Below are 18,245 nucleotides of genomic sequence, written 5' to 3' on the forward strand. Positions count from 1 at the left end.
CGGCCACACCCCACCAGATGCCACCTCTCCAGCTGCTGCAAGGCTGTCTTCATGGACTTCACTTGCTGAAAATGGCAAGACATGTCTGTGGCCAAGACCATCTCGATGACCAGGGCCCGCAGCTCTCTGAATGGACAGAACCAGAAGAGTGATTAGCCCCACAGCACTGGTGGCAGGAGGTCCAGGAAGTAGAGGGGGGGGGTGGATTAGGAGGTCTTGTAGGGAGGCCCACTCCTGGCTCCTGCTCACACAAACTCATCCTTGGTGAGGTTGATGAAAATGTTCATCTCATCATCCTGCATCATTCGGAAAACAGAGCTGATGTGGTGATTCTCCAGCACGGAGCGGTCATTGTACAGGATGGCACACTCTGACCTACAAAGCCAAAGGTCATCACGGTCAGCCCTCTGTTGAATGGAAATTCTGACAACCTCCCCACTTCCATTCAGCCCCTGCTGCCCTGCCACACCCCACCCCTCACTTGGTCTGGATGTGGAAGCTGTTGGTAGTGCCCGTGTGCTCATAGTCATGGATGGCTGCTGCGAAGATGATGGCCAAGATTTCGATCTCTGACAGGCAGTGCTGGGAGGAAGAGACAGAGGATGAGAGGGGGCCAGCCCTCTCTGAGTCACTGCCCCCCAATCTCCACATACAGGCTGGACCACTCACACCACCCTTCCACTCTTCAAGGCCAGCTGCTGGGCTAACGCAGCCAGGTTTCTCAGCTCAGGGAATGACCAAAGACCCTCCTCCATTGCAACCTGCAACCTTCCCAGTGCATCCCAGTACACATCCCGTGAACTGATGGTCTACCCAGGAATTCCACAGAGTAAGTCCAATTTGACTCTGAAAACCGTGGGTTGCCAAAGGAGGAACCAAAGAGAGAAGGAGGGAAATGGGAGTATACACCCCAGTTATGCAGTCATGAAGCCCTAAATCACAGCAGAGTAATCTCCGGGGAACCTACCACCATCCCTGTGCGAAGCAAGAAGCAGTGGACTGTCTGAGTGACGTCAGCGGCGTGGATCTGGTTGTGGTAAGGGTTCTTGTATTTCCCATAGCCAGTCTCCAAAGCTTCCAGGAAAGTCATCAAAAACACAGTGGGGATCTGCAGTAGGAGGGAGGAAGCAGAGCTACGTGGAGGATCTGCAGGAATGGCAGGCAGCCCAGGCCTGAGCTCAGCAATGCCATTTTTCTGTGGAAGGCAGCGTGGCCCAGGGAGAGAGCACTGGCTCAGCAGTCCGGTGAACCTAGGGCACATCCTGGCTCTACCACCTGCTGGCTATGCGACCTTGGGCAAGTCACATGCCTCCCTGAGCCTCAGATACTTAATTGCAGAATGAAGATACCACCTCCTACCTTGAATTTAACGAGATAAGTGCAAGGCACTTAGTAAGTGCTCTCTAAAGAGTAGCTATAGTTATTATTATTTCCCTGGAGATTTTTTTTAAAAAGGAAAGACAGTTTCCCTCCTACCTTTCAACCATCCACCGCAACCCAATCCAGTACCATGGATAAGGGCTCAGAAGTGGGGTAAACGATAAGAGGATGTACAGAGGACCCTTCCAGCCAGATGTAGATTACCCCTTCCTCTGAGAAGCCTGCCCCCACCCTTACCCACACAAGCTAACCAATTCTGTCTGTCCAGCATATGCCCTTGGGGTATGCCTGCCTCCTTCAAAGGCTCAAGGCTCCTGGGGGGGGGGGGGGGGCGCTGGTGTCTGCACCTGTCTCTGGATCTCCTGAGGCTAGGAGGAGAGCAAGGTTCAGGACCTGAGGAAGCTTCTGTAGAGATGAGTGAAAGTAACTAGACACAGAGGATGTGCCACTCATCAATCAGACCCTAATGTCCCCCATCTCTACCCCTGGAGGGCTGTGCCCCAAATTCAGGGAATTTTAAAGGACTGTTTCCATAACAACTGCCCTTACTTTTACATTGCCATGGTGTCCCTGGAGATAAGGGAAGGGAAAGAGGAAAGGGACGGGAAGGAGAGGGAGAGGGCAACGGGAGGGGGACGGGAGCGGACGGGGAAAGGGAAAGGGGAGGAAATGGGGAAGAGAAGGGAAGGGGAAGGGGAGGGAAGGGAAAGGGAAGATGGAGGGGAGGGGGAGGAGGGAAACGGGAGGGGATAAGGGGGAGGGGGAAGGAGTGGAGGGGGAAGGAGTGGAGGGGGAAGGAGTGGAGGGGGAAGGAGTGGAGGGGGAAGGGATGGAGGGGAGGGAGGAAGGAAGGGAAAGGAGAAGGGGGAGGGGAGGGGAAGAGGAGGGAGAGGAGAGGGGCAAGAAAAGGGAAGGAAACAGAAAGGAAGGAAGAAAGGGAAGGGGAGAGAAGGGAAGAGGAGAGAGGAGAAGGGAAGGGAAGGGAAGGGAAGGGAAGGGAAGGGAAGGGAAGGGAAGGGAAGGGAAGGGGAAGGGGAGGAAATGGAAGGAGCATAGGAGGGCTGGGTGTCCAGGAAGGGGATGTGGCGTCTGAGAAGGACAGCTCCAACTGAGGGCTGTACCATGAGTGAACACTAAAGCAATAAGCCTCCCCTCTCTGCCTCGGAGCAAGGTGGACTGGGGTTGGGCCACTCCTAACCTGATGCAATTACTCTTAGGGTCCCCCCCCAAACCAGTCCTTCCAGGTAAGGAAGCAGAGTTTAAAGGAAGCTGTGCCTGGAATGTGCCGGAGAACCAGTTTGGAGGAACATGAGCTGGGAAAAGCCTGGAGGAACAGAGGACCCTGCCGTTCTCTGGGCAGGAACAAGGGGAAGAAGATAAATCCGCAGAAGGACAGGCCTCAGGAAGACACTGAACAAAATCCCAACTGGGCACCTAGGGAAAGACCTGGCAGCCATCTTGGGGGCCTTGTAAAAGGCGGAGTCGGTGGAGGGAAGGCAGACATGCACAGTGTCCAGTGGTCCCTTAGGGTGAAATGGGGGCACAGGAGGGAGGATGACCTTTCAAAGTCCTCTGGAAGGGCCCCTCGAACCACACTCCTCTCACCCACTCCCACCCCGCCATGGGCCCCTCAGAACACACATTTCCTTTGGGCTAACACCTACTGCCCACTGGCCTAAGTCCCCGCTGCGACTCTTCACACCCTTCACCCTCTACTTCCAGCTGTGGTTTTCCACGTGGAAATGTTTTTTTCCAGCCTCTATTCCCAAAGGCATTTCCTCCTGGCACAGGATCTGGAGAGGACTTGAATCCTACAATATATTCTTCTTGGCCAGCCAAGCTGAGGAGCAAATGGAGTTCACACACCCTCCCTCCCCTCACACAGCCCTACCCAGCACTGCCAAGAGCTGAACCTCTCATAAATGCCTTGGACAGAGATTAGCACTAGGTGGGAGAGCGGGGTGGCCAATTCCATTCCCTCCCCCTCCCCCCAAGCACATGGAGAGACTCTAGTCCCAAAGGACTGACAGCATCTGGGCTTGCGGCTCTGGTGTCCACAGGCAGGAGGCAGCACAGCTGAAAGGAGGCGGTGAACGTCCAACCAGCCGGGAGAGGTCAAGTGAGAGGGAAAGCAAAGGGGAGAGAACAGAATCCTGAGCTCCACAGTTACAGGCCTAGAATCTTAGCCCAGGAAGCACAATCAGATCAGAGGCCGGGGCTGCAGCGAGTGACAGAAAGGCCAGACCCGAGTGGGCATGAGGAGACCCCCCTGCCGGTGGGACTACGTGAGGGATCCTATGGAATCCACTGGTTGGGAATCTTCTAGAACAGGAGAATCACACCCAAAGGCGGGGATAGGATGTGATCCAACCTTAAAGCGGCTGATGAGGTTATGCCGAGTCAGCAGCTCGAACACTATGGTCCTCAGAGCGTGGTCCTCGGCAGCCCGGTTCAAGGAAAAGACATCAAAGCACCAGAGGTCCAGGTTCTGTGGAGAAACAACGGACTAGGAGGGCGCGCCCGGGCTCCAGGCGGCAGCAGAGCGGGCTTCCCGCGGTTACAGAGTCCTGGGAAGCGGTGAACAGGAGGTGGTGAGTGGACTTCTTTCTTCCCAGACATCGCTCCGTGTTACACAGACAGAGAGGCAAGAGTTTGCCTCTGGAGTGGGCAAACATTGTTTTTGTTTGTTTGTTTGTTTGTTTGTTTTTAATATATATATTATTGATTTTTTTTACAGAGAGGAAGGGAGAGGGATAGAGAGTCAGAAACATCAATGAGAGAGAATCATCGATCAGCTGCCCCCCTCACACCCCCCACCACTGGGGATGTGCCCACAACCAAGGTACATGCCCTTGACCAAAATCGAACCCAGGACCTTTCAGTCCGCAGGCCGGCGCTCCATCCACTGAGCCAAACCGGTTTCGGCGAAAAAACGTTGTTTTGAGGAACATGAGAATAGCACTTAAAGGGAAGGTAAAGTCACCCCCTCCACAGAGTCTGCAAGTCCCAACACTATTCCCACCTCCTCACCCCGACCTTTCCCGTTCCCGGAAACCCAGCCTCACCTTGAGACAGTTGAGGACCGCAGTGGAGTAGGAGGGGCCCACGGAGGTGTAGGATCTCCGGAACATCCTACGGGAGACAGTGACAATAGGCCTGGTGTGAAGGTCTGCGGAGCGGGGTCTGACCCGTTGGACAGGTGGGGCCAGTGCCGCTGGCGGACAGGGCGGCTGGGGGCGGGGTCAGGCCTGGAGGCAGAGGAGGCCGAACAGAGCGCAGCAGGCCTCACCGCTCCACGAAGATCCCCGCCTGCACGGCGTGCACGATGCTGCGGAACTTGGGCTTCTCCTCCGCGCGGCGGCCTTTGGCCCGGGTCTGCTGCGTGAAGGTGGAGGCCAGCCAGTCCCGCACCTCCGAAGGCACAGCGTCGGACCGCAGCTCCTGAAGCTCATCCTCCGTGTCCAGGATTTGCCTGCGGCACCGGAGGGCGGGCGTCACAGAGGAAAGACAAGAAGTGCTGCCCCAGCCCACGGACCCAGGCCCAGCCACACCCCACGCCTCAGCCACTCCGAGGCCATCCCGGCTCTGGAAGTGTCCGAGCAGACACTGGAACACCGCCTACCAGGGATCTGCCGGCCAGCAGCGCTGTCCCACAGGATAAAATGTAACTTTAAATGTTCCAGGTGCCACGTTTAAAATGCAAAAAATAGAAATTTAAAAAAATTTAAAAAAAAAAAAAACACATGAAATTCATTTTAATGATAAATTGTCTTTAACCTAAGACACCCAAAAGATTGTCATTTCAACGTGGAACCGATATAACATATACTGACAAGATATTTTACACTCTGTTTTCTAAGCCTTGTTTTCACAGTCGCCACATTTCAAGCCTCAGTGGCCCCAGGAGGCCAGTGGCTCCCGCCCCGGGCAGGGCAGGGCCTGAGGGACTCCACACGGGGGCGGGAGGCTGGGACCAGGTGAGCTTTAAGGCAACCGTCTGCTCTCCTTTCTGACACCTGTCTGCCTCCGTCTCTACAACCCTGCGTCTGTTCCTCTGCCTCTTTATCTCTGCCAGGATTTCTACCTCCAGATTTCCCCTCTGCCCACCTCACTCTTCCTTCCTACTCTGGCCCCAGCACAGGTCTCTGCCCCGGCTTCCTGTGAGCCCCAGGGTCTGGGCTCCTGTGCCTGTGTGGCATCTCCCTCCTCCGTGGGGAGGTCTCTCCCTGCCCAGCATCCCCCTGTCCCCACACTCACCGCGTCTCGTCTATGTAGACGGCCTCCAGCAGGGACGCTGTGTACTCCAGGTTCTTCTTCAGCTCCTCAATGTTCACCTCCCCGTTCTCCAGCTGCTTCACCATGTAGCGGAGCCTGGGAAGGGCGGGGGACAGACACCCTGCTCAGGCACTGCTGCCTTGTCCTGCAGGCAGGATACCCTTAAGTCTTCCATAAATCACTGGTCCTTCTAACAGGAAGACTAAGAGCAGCTAATGTTTTTCATCTCAGGCTGCTGCCACTGACCATATGAAATGTGTCTAGCCGAAACCGGTTTGGCTCAAGGGATATAGCATCAGTCTGCGGATTGAAAGGACCCCGGTTCGATTCCGGTCAAGGACATGTACCTTGGTTGCGGGCACTTCCCTAGTGGAGGGTGTGCAAGAGGCAGCTGATCAATGTCTCTCTCTCATCGATGTTTCTAACTCTCTATCCCTCTCTCTTCCTCTCTGTAAAAAATCAGTAAAAATATATTTTTTTTAAAAAAAATAAATAAATGTATCTACACCCCCACCCCCGGCCCAGGTGTAATACCAGGCTTTTCCTGACTCCACTGTCCCCATCCATCTCTGACCTCTTAGCACTCCCCTTGAATCAGTGTTTCCTGAACATTCTTGTTCAGACTGCCGGGGCTCAGCAGAATTGGGCAGGTACAAGCTCCTGGGGAATGGTCTGTTTCATAGTCGGAATAACCAAGAACTGAAACTGCTTATTTCCCCCCGTGAGAGAGGGCTCTGGGATCAACAGAGATCAAAAGAGGACCCGAGATTCTCTCCCTGTGTCTCCAGGTCGTGATGGGAGGTGCATGCCCAGAGCCCCTCAGTCCCTGGCGGGATGGCAGAGACACAGAACAAAGAGCAATCTGAATGCTTTCCCCTGGCCTCACTCCATCCAGGCAGAGCTAATGGATTATGATCCCAGAATCCATCAACCAGGGCAAAGCGGGATTAACCCCTGCCTGCCCGGGACAGGACCAGGGTGACCCATCCCCTACCACAGCCCTGCAGCAGCTTCCCCAGAGCAAGCGTGGTGGGTGTGGGGCCAGGGGTCTCCCTTACTGAATGTGTTGCCTGAAGGGACAATCCCCCCTAGTTTGCACTCGTGAACTCTGGGAGTTGGTGATTAACTGGGAGGCTTCTTAGAAGTCTGGTGAGTCCAGCCCAGGCAGTCACAGAGCAAACAGCGCTTTCCGACTTCGGAGGATGATGTTTAAAAAGGCGATTAAACTTTCCCCTTTGCTCCTTCCTCCAGCCCTGCCCTGCCAGCCCCACCAAAATGGGGGCGAAACAGTGGCCACCACAATTCCCCACGGAGAGGGGCTTCCGCAGCCCAAGGTCACCCTCTGAGTCAGGGAGCAGAAGAGAATGAGTCAGGGACCAGAGGCTGAAATTAGCATCCATTCCCAGGGACGCTGGGGGAGGGAGAACAATGGCATTCCCGGAGGAACGCAGCTCTGGAATCCTGGGGTCTCGGCAGCTTTGAAAGAGGGGTGCCCAAGAAAGCCAGCCCCAGGAAGCGGCACAGGCCCGCCCTCACCTGGCTGCAGACCTGTCTGGATGCACAAGGCGCGGAGGGAAAGCAGGGAGGTGGGAGGGGGACGCTGCAGCCACCTGGGCAGGCTGCTTCAAATCCCACTCCCAGCCTGTCTGCTGCACCCCTCCATGTGCAGACGGTCGGTCATTGGTAGAGGCTCAGTTCAGTAAAGCCCCGGCCCAGCTGGAGTCCAGTAGGTAGAGGGAACAGAGGCTAGACACAGAAAAGGCTTTGCAGCCGATGAGCTAGAAAGGGGAACCCGAGCCAGCGTCTCCCAGAGCGCCCCCAGCCATCGCGGAGCAAAGAGGTACTCTCTGCCTTTGGGGCCCAGGCTCAAGCCCGGCTTCCCGCTCCCAGGCAGTCCCTGTGGCCAGGGGCCCCCAAACCTGGGGACACATAACCTAGGAAGAAAGGCCTCTGGTCCCACTTCCCCCCATTCCCCTCCCCCCATCCCACCCTACCCCCCCACCCCCATGCCAGCCCTAGCCGTAATTTTCCACTTTGGTCAGCCCTTTTTACAACCAAAAGCTCTGCCCCCGGGGTCAATGCCCTCCGCCAACGTTTTTCCCCTCCACCTGCCTCTCAAAACACATCATCTCAGTGCAGACTCCAAGGGTGAACAGTCAAGCCCACAGGTGCTCATTTGCATGTATTCCCATAATTGCTAACAATGCTGCCAGCTCTACATTTCTAAAAGCGCTTTCTCCTCCATTATCTCACTTATCCTCACAATGAGCGAGAGGGGGCAAGGGAGGGGCAGCAATCCTGGATTCAAACCTGACTCTGAGCCCTTGGGCAAGTCACTAATCCTTCACCAGTGTCTGTCAAGATGTGGCCTGGAGACCACTGGCGTCAGAACCACCTGGGACACTTGGGAACATTTGGGATTCCAGGTCTCATTACACACCTATCTGAACCAGAATAGCTGCGGGTATGGTTCAGGGATCTGCAATTAGCAAACAATCCAGATGATTCTCACGCACACTAACGTTTGAGGACTTTTATTTTAGAGCCTCAATTCCTTCACCTATAAAATAGTGAGGAGGATAATAAACTCCCTATGAAAGTCTGTTAATGAGAGGATTGAATGAAAGAATGTGTGCAAAAGGCCTGGTGTATACTCCGGGTCTTTATGAATGTGATTTGGATTGGAATTAACTGACCAGCGTCACGCTGGCCCTACCCAGCTCATGGCTCACCCCTTTCAAATCCAGCAGCGCCTGACTTCTCCATCCCAAGTCCAGAAGGGAGTCTGGTTTGGATGGAGACTGGTACTTAGAAAGTCCCCTAACAGAGGAAATGGGAGAATGAAAATGGTCATGATCTCTCCTTTACGAGTACAACCCTCATTTGAGCCTCCCAATCACGTGATGAGGAGGTTGAGTGACTCGTTCAAGGTCACAAAACTTGTCAATCTCAGTCAGGTCGGCAAGCCAATAACTCACACTATTGGAGCTTTAACGGACAGGAGGGAGCGCAATCTTGTAATTAGATTGAAGAGAGGCTGGAACTGATTCCATCACAGTCATGAGTCTCAGTCATTATCCTTTTTTCAAATATATTGGACTTCAGAGAAGAAGGGAGAAAGAGAGAGCGAGAGAGATCAATGATGAGCGAGAATCATTGATTGGCTGCCTCCTCATGTCCCACACTGGGGATCGAGCCCACAACCCAAGCATGTGCCCTAACCAGGAATTGAACCCTACTCTTCCAGTTCATAGGTCGACACTCAACCATTGAGCCACACCAGCCGGGCCAGCCATCTACCCTTCATGAAGTGTTAATGTCCATCAACCTACAGTAGACTGTGCATGTCTTTTTTTTTTAATGCTCATCATGCTTTTTTTATTATTGTTATTGATTTTTCACAGAGAGGAATAGAAAGGAATAGAGAGTTAGAAATATCGATGAGAGAGAAACCTTGATCAGCTGCCTCTTGCACACTCCCTGCTGGGAATGTGCCCGCAACCAAGGTACATGCCCTTGACCGGAATCGAACCTGGGACTCTTCAGTTCGCAGGCCGATGCTCTATCCACTGTGCGTTTCGGAGACTGTGCGTGTCTTGATGGCACTGACAGTGACTTGTTTATCCTGGCTGCTGTGCGCAGAGCACACAATACGTGCTCAGTAAACGTTTGTTAAATAAACAAATGGGAAAGAAGGCAGATTCATTAGAGCTATCTGCCAGAACTCACAATGGCACTCTCTGAGCCGGGGTTCTCTGTGATGGAGAGCCTGGGGAGAAGAGGGAGATGGTGGGCTGCCTTCCCACACACCCTCCCTCCAAGCTCCTCCTGCCTCCACCTCTGATCCTGTCCAGGAGCTCCTGAATAGCTCCCGTTAAAATCTAAACTCAACACAATCCAGACACCAGCAGCGCATACTCCCAAAGCGAGAGGGAAAGAAAGACTAAAGGGTATATTTGTCAAAGGGGGAGTCCAAGAAGGCGAACCTGGACTCAGGCGGCTGGGAGGATCCAGGTGCTGAACTTAACCTTCCCGAAATCCTATAACCCCCACAGGGCACTTTCTGGCCTGGCAGGGCCTCTCTGATTCTAAAGTCCTTCAGAGTTAAGGTCTCCCTTGACCCACCCGAAGTCCTCACCTCACCATTCTTCTGCAGGAAATCCCACTCCCACCCCTACATCAGTGTTAATCCAACCCCTCTGATTCAGTCCTCGGGGAATCTGTCAGGGAAGGGTCCCTTTCCCTGCAAAACTGGATGCTCAACCCTGTCCGATCCTCATCCAGACCTAACATCCCCCAACATTCCTTCCACCTCCATCCCTAACTCTGTTTCACCACCACCACCACCTCCCCTTTACTGTCAGTCCCTGCACCATGGCAGACGTCTCAGACCCTAACCCTTGGGAGGCCCCATGTCTTCCAGCTCTGGGCATCCGACTGGAAAAGAAGGTTCTAGGCAGTAATAATCCTTAAACCCCAAAAGAGCTCCGCTTCCTCAGCCCCCACCAGTCCATTTCTTTGAATTCTCATATGACTGATGATCTGGTGATTTCCAACTACCCCTGCACTACTTCCAGAATCTGCATTCCCCAAAGGATCACTGTAAGCAGGAGGCTCAGCGTTAAGCCAAGGGGCTGAGAGTTGTGAGAAGAATCCTATTTTCCTTTTGGGTTCTTAAGACACCAGAGGAAGAGATGTCAGAGGAATGTGAGGTCCTAAGGATGCTGGGGGTCAGGAAGCAGAGAAAGGAGGGAAATTCTGCTAAGACTACTTGCTGTAGTCAAGAAGTGATAGAAAGGAAGGGGAGGTGGGTAAGGAAGAGTATGAGGTAAAGGGCAAGACGGATGGGGTAAAAGATGGAGAAGTACACACACACACACACACACACACACACACACCATATTCATTAACTAAAAGTCACGTCTCAGTCTCGCCCCTCCACCAAAGCACAACTGGTGGACCCACAGCGAGCTGCCCAATCCTCCCCCTCTCCCTTCCTCACCGCTGGCGCCCACGCCCACCACCTACCGGAGGATGGGGCCCTGGAGGTGGCTCCTCTGCACAGGAACGGGATTTGCCATGGGCATCAGTCTCCTACTTCAGAGCATCAATATGCTGCCCCCCCTCCCCCCCCCGACCCTGGGGCCCCTGAGGGGGATTTCACCCTCTTGGGCCCCTAACTTCCTCCTCCAGGTCTGGGCAGAATTGAGTGACTGACCGACCAGAGAGAACTTTGGCGGCGGGGGGAGACCGGAGGAGCCTGGCTGGAGGAAAAAGGCAGTGATGAGGCAGAGACCCCGCCCACAGCAACTGGGTGAGAGGCCACGGGAAAAGTTTCACATCTGAAACACACTGAGACCAAGAATCTGTTCTCAGAAAAACCCCAGAAAGGACAGAAATAGCACAGGCCAGGCCTCTGCTCCCGGGAGGGGGGCTCCTGTTTGAGGAGAAGGGGTGAGGAGGAGGCTGAACGGTGAGGGAGAGCCGAAACCAGTTTGGCTCGGTGGATAGACTCAAAGATCCTGGGTTCGATTCTGGTCAAGGGCATGTACATTGGTTGCGGGCACATCCCCAGTGGCTGGTCGATGTTTCTCTCTCATCGATGTTTCTAGCTCTCTATCCCTCTCCTTTCCTCTCTGTAAAAATCAATAAAATATATATATTTTTTTAAAAATGGGTGAGGGACAGGGACCATCCTGCATCTGTCCTGAGAGAAAGTCTGTAGTGGGAGGGGAAGGGACTCTGCAAGGGCCCACCAGAGGGGGTGGAGACTCAGCCCCCTCCCAGGAGCCTTTCCCACAGCCATTCTTCAAGCTGAGCTTGAACCCACCTGAAAGAATGGCAACAAGGCAGGAGGAGAATTCGGAATTGCCGGGGAGGGGCTTGCTGAAGCCAGGGATCAGGGGATCCTTACCCAGTGACCTTTCCACCGGGAGAGGAGCCCCGGTCCCCACCCCCACGCAGTGTATGGCCATCGGGAGGACTTGCTCTCAGACACCAAGGGGTTGGGCTCACATGAACACTCCCAGCTCCAGTTTTTTCATCTATAAAACAGGGGTTGGGGGATAAGTGAATTAACTGGAAGAGAAGAGAAGGGGTGGGATGGCCAAAGAAAGACCCCCTCTCTTCCTCCTCCAGGCTCTCTCTGCTCCTGCTCAGGTTGGGGCGAAGTGGAGTGCGCACACAGCCCACCTCCCGGTGGGCTGAGAGATGACATCACCAACACAAGTGCATTGGGGCTGCGATTGGTCAGCGGAGGGCCTGGGCGGGGCTAAGGATGAAAGCCGGGAGTGAAGCCCAGCACATCCAGGGAAGAGAGTTCTGCTACTACAGTTTCCTTAATCCAGGGTCTAAGGCGGGGGCCACGTGGAAATGAGGATGGGGTCCGTGGGGATGAGTATGGACAGGAAAAGGAGAAAGGAGAACAGGCCGAGCGCCAGGATTTTATGACAGGAAGTCTTCCCCCTCCCTCCCCTGCCCCCAAAAAGCCGGGAGAAATTAAAATACCCTGTCCCTGTGCCAAAGCCTTGAAAGATTATAAACAAATGAAGTTTGGGAACGTGCTGTTTCTCAGCTCCACTGAGGAATGGGACAAGTAAAAGTGGGATCCAGCAGCAAGGGGAGGAATAGAGGTTAAATATCCACAAGTTGTTTTCCAGTGAACTCCCGGTAGCCAGGAGGCAGGGCTGCTTCCAAGTTGGGAAAAATTGAAACCCACACTCTGTGCGTCCATCTCCTTCCTCTGTGCTCTCCAACACACACACACACACACACACACACACACACACACACAAAAACACACACACACATATGCTGGTTAGTGTTTTTAGAAAGAAAGGACTAGCCCTAACTGGTTTGGCTCAGTGGATAGAGCGTGGGCCTGCAGGCTGAAGGGTCCCAGGTTCAATTCCGCTCAAGGGCATGTACCTTGGTTGCGGGCACATCCCCAGTGGGGGTGTTGTAGGAGTCAGTTGATCCATGTTTCACTCTCATCAATGTCTCTAGCTCTCTATCCCTCTCCCTTCCTCTCTAGAAAAAAAAAGGGGGGGGGGGGAACTAAACCCAGAGTCACTGCCACCCAGGAGATGAGGGACAGTCATCTGGCCTATTCTGTGGCCATTCTTGCTAGGAGGGATAGGATGGAGGTGGGTGTGGGGGCAGTTGCACACAGCCTGGTACAGCACAAACACGCAGCTCCCCGCCTTCCCCTCACTCCAGGCCCGCCCTAACCAAGTAGGCACTAACCTCAGCCCTGCTACTGGAAGTAGAGATTCCTTAGACTAGAAAAGCTTTGGAGATGATACCCACCCCTCTGTTCCCTTGTCCAGGAGAACCAAAGCCGGTTGGACAAATGACTGTTTACTACTCACCCCCACAGACAGACGTGCTGTATCACCTAACCCAGATTGTTTTATTATTATTATTATTATTATTATTATTATTATTATTATTACTGTTATAACAGTTATTATTATAACTGTTCCTAATAAGGAAGTATATCAGTAAACCACCATCCCTTCCTGGTGGGGGAAAAAAAATCACACATATCCACTCACCCACATATATACGCGCACACACACCACATTCTACCTCTGCCCGAGCTAAGAAAACTGTCCCCTGGGGTAGGCAGGGCATGTCTATAATGACTCCAACAAACAGTCCAGCATGGACTTTCCTTTAGCCCTTAAATTTAGTTTTAAAATAACAAGGGGCCAAAACCTGTTTGGCTCAGTGGGTAGTGTCAGCCTGCAGGCGGAAGGGTCCCACGTTCGATTCCGGTCAAAGGCAGGTGCCTTGGTTGTAGGCATATCCCTAGTGGGGGGAGAGGGGGGTGCAGGAGGCAGTTGATCAATGTTTCTCTCTCATTGATGTTTCTAACTCTCTATCCCTCTCCCTTCCTCTCTGTTAAAAAAAAAAAATCAATAAAATATATTTTTTTAAAATAAAATAAAACAATAAGGAGCCCAAGGATAATGCCTCCTTCCTGGCCCACCCCCAGCTTTCCCCACCCACACTGAAGGATGGACTTGGGACGGGATGAACAAAGGATGGGAAATACTGCCTCCGGTCAGAGAAGGGGGGTCTAAGGGAGGGGTGGGGAGAAGGAGAGGAAAGGAAGTGGGAGGAGGGTTATTGGGGAAGAGATTAACTCGCTCCAAGGCTCCAAAATCTCAGAAACTGAAAGAAGTTAGGAAATGAACTAAATCCAATAGGAAGAGGACACGAATTAAAACCAGGAGCCTTTTGCCTGGACTTCATCGCTGTGTGTGACCTTGGGCACGATACTCTGAGCGCCAGCTTCCTTATCTGTATAATGGGTAAATAATACCTGCTTCACAGAATTCTCGCAAGGATCAAATGAGTCCACAGAAGAGCACCTTGGGGACTATACATTGATGCATGAAAGCAAAAGATTATTTAATCCAATCCTTTATTTCATTAGTTTGGCAAATGTTTAGGAAGGGTCCTCCATGAGCGAAGTCCCCTAGGCCACTCCTGTCCCCAGGACCCCTGATGTGGAAAAGCCTGCTCCGGCCACTCCAGATGTGTGGGACTTCTCCCTGGCTCCTTCTCCTGACAAAGGGGGCAGGGGGCAGTGGAAGCAGAAGCTGGAGGATGTATGGAGCGTGGCGCTCCAGAAACCAAGAACAGCGGATCTCTACCTTATCCAAGCACTGGTGCTCCTCACCCCGGGCTTCCCATTGCTATAGGAGCAGCCTGGTTCCTGCAGCTGGCTGGGCACAGTGGCGGGGGTGGCTCTAGAGATAAAAATATTCCCCCTAGTGGCAGAGCTGGGGTACCATCCCGGGAGGTGGCAGGTGGCAGGTTGACATGGCAGCGGTCTCTAGGCACTGGCCAGAGGAGCTGGGTGGAGGGAGGGTGGGGGGAGAATGGGAAGCCTGGGGGTTAGTGGGGAAGGACAGAAACCAGGTGAGTGGAGAGAAAGGAGGGAGAGGAGCAGGAGGTACTAAGGCGCAGGGAGGGAAGGAAGGGAGGTCTGAAAGGTGCTGAAAGAGGGTCTGAGAAACACCGAAGAAGAGGGAAAGGGGCCAGCTCACCCCTGTCTGTGTCTGAAGGCGAGGCCCCCTCTGCCTCCTGGTCAAGCCCTTCCTCACAGGTCTTCCCAGCAACCGCCCCGCACAGCTCAGGTCAGATGAGGAAGCGGGTAACCCAAGCGGCTTGAGCCTTGGTCCAGACCAAACAAGACCCAATATCCTGGCTCCCAGCCCAGCACACGAATGAGTCCCTTCTCCCTCAGGCGTTAGCCCTTGAGAGAGGTGGGACCCGGGAGGGGGAGGGGGGGCCCAAGAGGAAAGCAAGTCAGAGAGGGGGCTCCCGAGGCACAGTCCAGGAGAACCCTTTCTCTGCTTCCGTCGTCGGCCCCTCTGCTCCCGCCCTGCGCTGTTTAATTCTGCTCATTACCCACCTCCACACGGAGCACCCCACGACCCTCCAAACCACATCCCAACAGATGTTGCCGGCAGATGTCCAGCTTCCAGGGGCCTAACAGATGTTAAGAGCAGCCTGAGGTGGGAAAGTGAGTTGGAAACTTGGCAAGGGACTGACGGCAGGTGTGGCAGGAACAGCACTAAACTGAGGATCGGTGGAATCTGTGTCTGGTCCCAGCCCTGCCCTCACCTTACCAACCGTCTGTGGGCCTCAGCTTCCTCCTCTGTGATACTGAATGGTTCTCGGATGCAGTGCCTGCCCTGGAGACACGAGGGAAGTAGGATGCTGGGTCTCAATTCATCCTGAGTTCAAGTTCATCAACGCTTCCCTAACCTGGTTTTTAAAGGAGGAGCGTGGCTTTCCTCTTTCTCATAGAAAGGTCACATTCTAACCTCCATGAACTTCCCAGGAAGGTCTCCTGAATACCTATCATTAATCTATCTTGCTAAAATAAAAAAAATAAAAAATAGCCGAAGCCGGTTTGGCTCAGTGGTAGAGCGTCGGTCTGCGGACTGAAAGGTCCCGGGTTCAATTCCGGTCAGGGGCATGTGCCTTGGTTGCGGGCACATCCCCAGTAGGGGGTGTGCAAGAGGCAGCTGGTTGATGTTTCTCTCTCATCGACATTTCTAGCTCTCTATCTCCTTCCTCTCTATAAAAAATCAATAAAATATATTTTAAAAAAATAAATAAATAAATAAAAATAAAAAATAAAAAATAAAAAAAAAACCAGCCCATTTTCTTGACATTTCAAAGAGAAACAGAAAGGAAGAGAACGGGCAGGACAGAGAAGCCTTTGGGGGTGAGTCTGGTACAATTTGATTTGTTTCACTTCTTTCAGATTGGAACTTCTAAAGCTGCTGCTCGGGAGAGAGCCAGTCTGGGCTTAAGGAACTTGGCAACGCCGTTGGCACGTGAGCTCCCTGAGCTCACTCAGTCGGGGCTCCAAGAAGTTTCCAAACAAGGTGGGCATAGAGGCGAGAACTGGGGAGACGGTGCCAGGTTAGATCCAAAAGAGCGAACGGACAGGGGAGCACGGAAGCCAAACAATAGGGATGACGGGAAAAGCTTCTCCAGCCCCCAGGTCCTGCCGGCCAGGGAGTCACCAAGCCCCCAGGAAGCCAAGCTCCCTTCCCAACCTGAACGGTGCCATCCGCCGCTGGCAGCCTATGCATTCCACTGCAGCCTTCATTATTTGCAAATCTGACTATTCACTGCAGCTGTGGAATCAACTGACCTGGGAGCCTGGCTGTATCCCCAGCACCACCTGAAGCCCCCCTATCTAGCTCTTCCCCCTGCCCGTGCCGCCAGGCCTCCCCCGTGATGCCCTGGCCCTTTTCCCACCAAGCCTGCTTCTCCTCCAAACCCCCTCCCTCCCATTCCCCAGTGGACTTTTGCCAGGTCCGGGATGCTGAAGTAAAGGCAAACCTCCTCTTTTCTTCCCAGGGAGGGGTAAGCTCCAAAGACGCAGGAGGCACTGAGGGGAGAGGAGCAGGGGCAGGTCTGCGGGTGGGGGTACTAGAGGGGCAAGAGCACTGGCATTAGGGATCTCCCAGCATTGAATGGGTAGCATCCCTTCTCAGTCGCCTTTCTTTCCCCTCAGTTCCCATCTTTGCCCCACTCAGCATTCCCAGGATTCTCCCCCACTTCCCTCAGACCATTAAGTCTTCCTCCCTTGGGGGACAATCTCATGATCTAACAACTTCCGGTCTCCCAGTTGGCTCACCTGCACCCCACCTGCTGCCCTGGTTTTGTCCCTCCTTCTCTGCCGCTGTCCTGAAGAGTTAGACATTCCGCACCTGAGAAAAATCAGCCCCCTGGGATCCAAAGGCAATTACCTGGCTTCCTTCCCGGAGGCGCTGGGAGGATGAGGTCACTGAGAAGGCAGAGGAAAGGCCTTGCCAGATACAGGGGTTGAAGCTGGACTCCTACGGTGGCCCCCAAGGGTGCCTGCCCCATCGCCACACCTGGATGGGGGAAACCCCAGGGTTTCTGACTCCTAGCCAAGGTGAGAGAGGAGCAGGAGCACTGACGGTGAGAGCAAGAGGGTACATCAAAGGAAATAGGAAGAGAGGAAGTGGGACCAGAGAGAGCTAAACAGAGAAATAGAAACCAAGAAAGATGTGAACAAAGCAGGGAAGGGACAGAAGATCGGATGCAGGAAGAACCAAAGAAGAGGAAAACAGAGGGAGCAGAGAAGTGGGAAACAAATCCTCAATGATCCCTAAGAGAGGAAAGGCTTCAGGCTCTTCCTTCGAAGTCCAGTGGCGGTGGCCAAAAAACAGGGGAGGATGGGAAACCAACACTCGCCTCACTGACTTCCGGAACCCCTGGGCGGCGGGCAGGTGGGAAGGATCTAGAGTAGGGGTGTCGAACTCAATCAGAGAAGGGGCCAAAATCTAAAATCCAGCCTAAATCGCGGGCCGAATGGTTTACTGAACAGTCATAAACTGACAATGTCATAAACTGACAGCGGAGTGCAGTAATGACAGCGCGGTGCGGGCCACATTGCAAGGCCTGGCGGGCTGGATTTGGCCCGCGGGCCTTGTGTTTGACACATGTGATCTAGAGACATCCAGGCCTCTCTCCTACGGAGACCCACCGGGCTTTTCGGTCCAATAGCATCCCCAGGTACTTCACCCCCCTCCGGGCAAAAGAGATACATGCCATCTCAAATGTGGGATCTCTCTCAGTCTTCCCAACTGGCCCCCTGGGGCTCCTGAGCAGGCAGAGTGAAATCTGGATTCTGGAGAGAGTCTCTAAAATAGGATGTGGCATACCTGGTCACATCACACCCAGGCCCAGGGACGGAGGATAAACGTCAGAGAGGAATTCCTCCAATGCTCACAGAACTCACCAGTGGCAGCCCCTGGGCTCCCCACACACACCATGGCTTAGAACGGCAACTGCTCTATTCCCTTGTAGCTTCTCCACAGGGAGAGGAGATGATAAGGTGTATCATCTCTTTGTTTGGGCCTCAGTGGCCCACACTCTATATAGGTCAGCCCTTCCTCAGCCCCACCCAGCCTTCTATTCTCTAAGCTCGGACACCTGCCTCGCCTGCTCCAGACTACCGTTCATCAACAAGACTCTTCCAAATCACGTCCCAGACACGGGGACTCAAACCTACCAAGTAATTCATG

General features: G+C 53.6%; 1 protein-coding gene across 4 annotated transcripts in view; it reads right to left on the reverse strand.

Annotated features, from left to right (window-relative positions):
* PDE1B (phosphodiesterase 1B) overlaps positions 1 to 18,245 on the reverse strand; it is a 28,785-nt gene that overhangs the window by 4,986 nt on the left and 5,554 nt on the right. For 3 of the 4 annotated variants that reach the window (XM_084878947.1, XM_084878946.1, XM_084878948.1), the window contains exons 3-10: positions 5,638 to 5,751; positions 4,670 to 4,852; positions 4,446 to 4,512; positions 3,752 to 3,868; positions 968 to 1,108; positions 482 to 582; positions 250 to 375; positions 25 to 126 (exon numbers count right to left, since the gene is read on the reverse strand). In XM_084878947.1, coding sequence (XP_084735073.1) covers positions 25 to 126; positions 250 to 375; positions 482 to 582; positions 968 to 1,108; positions 3,752 to 3,868; positions 4,446 to 4,512; positions 4,670 to 4,852; positions 5,638 to 5,751 — 951 coding nt within the window. Of the gene's footprint in view, positions 1 to 24; positions 127 to 249; positions 376 to 481; positions 583 to 967; positions 1,109 to 3,751; positions 3,869 to 4,445; positions 4,513 to 4,669; positions 4,853 to 5,637; positions 5,752 to 10,683; positions 10,787 to 18,245 lie in introns of those variants that run through there. The other variant, XM_084878949.1, reaches the window with a different exon arrangement.

This window comes from Pipistrellus hanaki (assembly GCF_964339955.1).
Source record: "Pipistrellus hanaki genome assembly, chromosome: 3".
Taxonomy (NCBI): domain Eukaryota; kingdom Metazoa; phylum Chordata; class Mammalia; order Chiroptera; family Vespertilionidae; genus Pipistrellus; species Pipistrellus hanaki.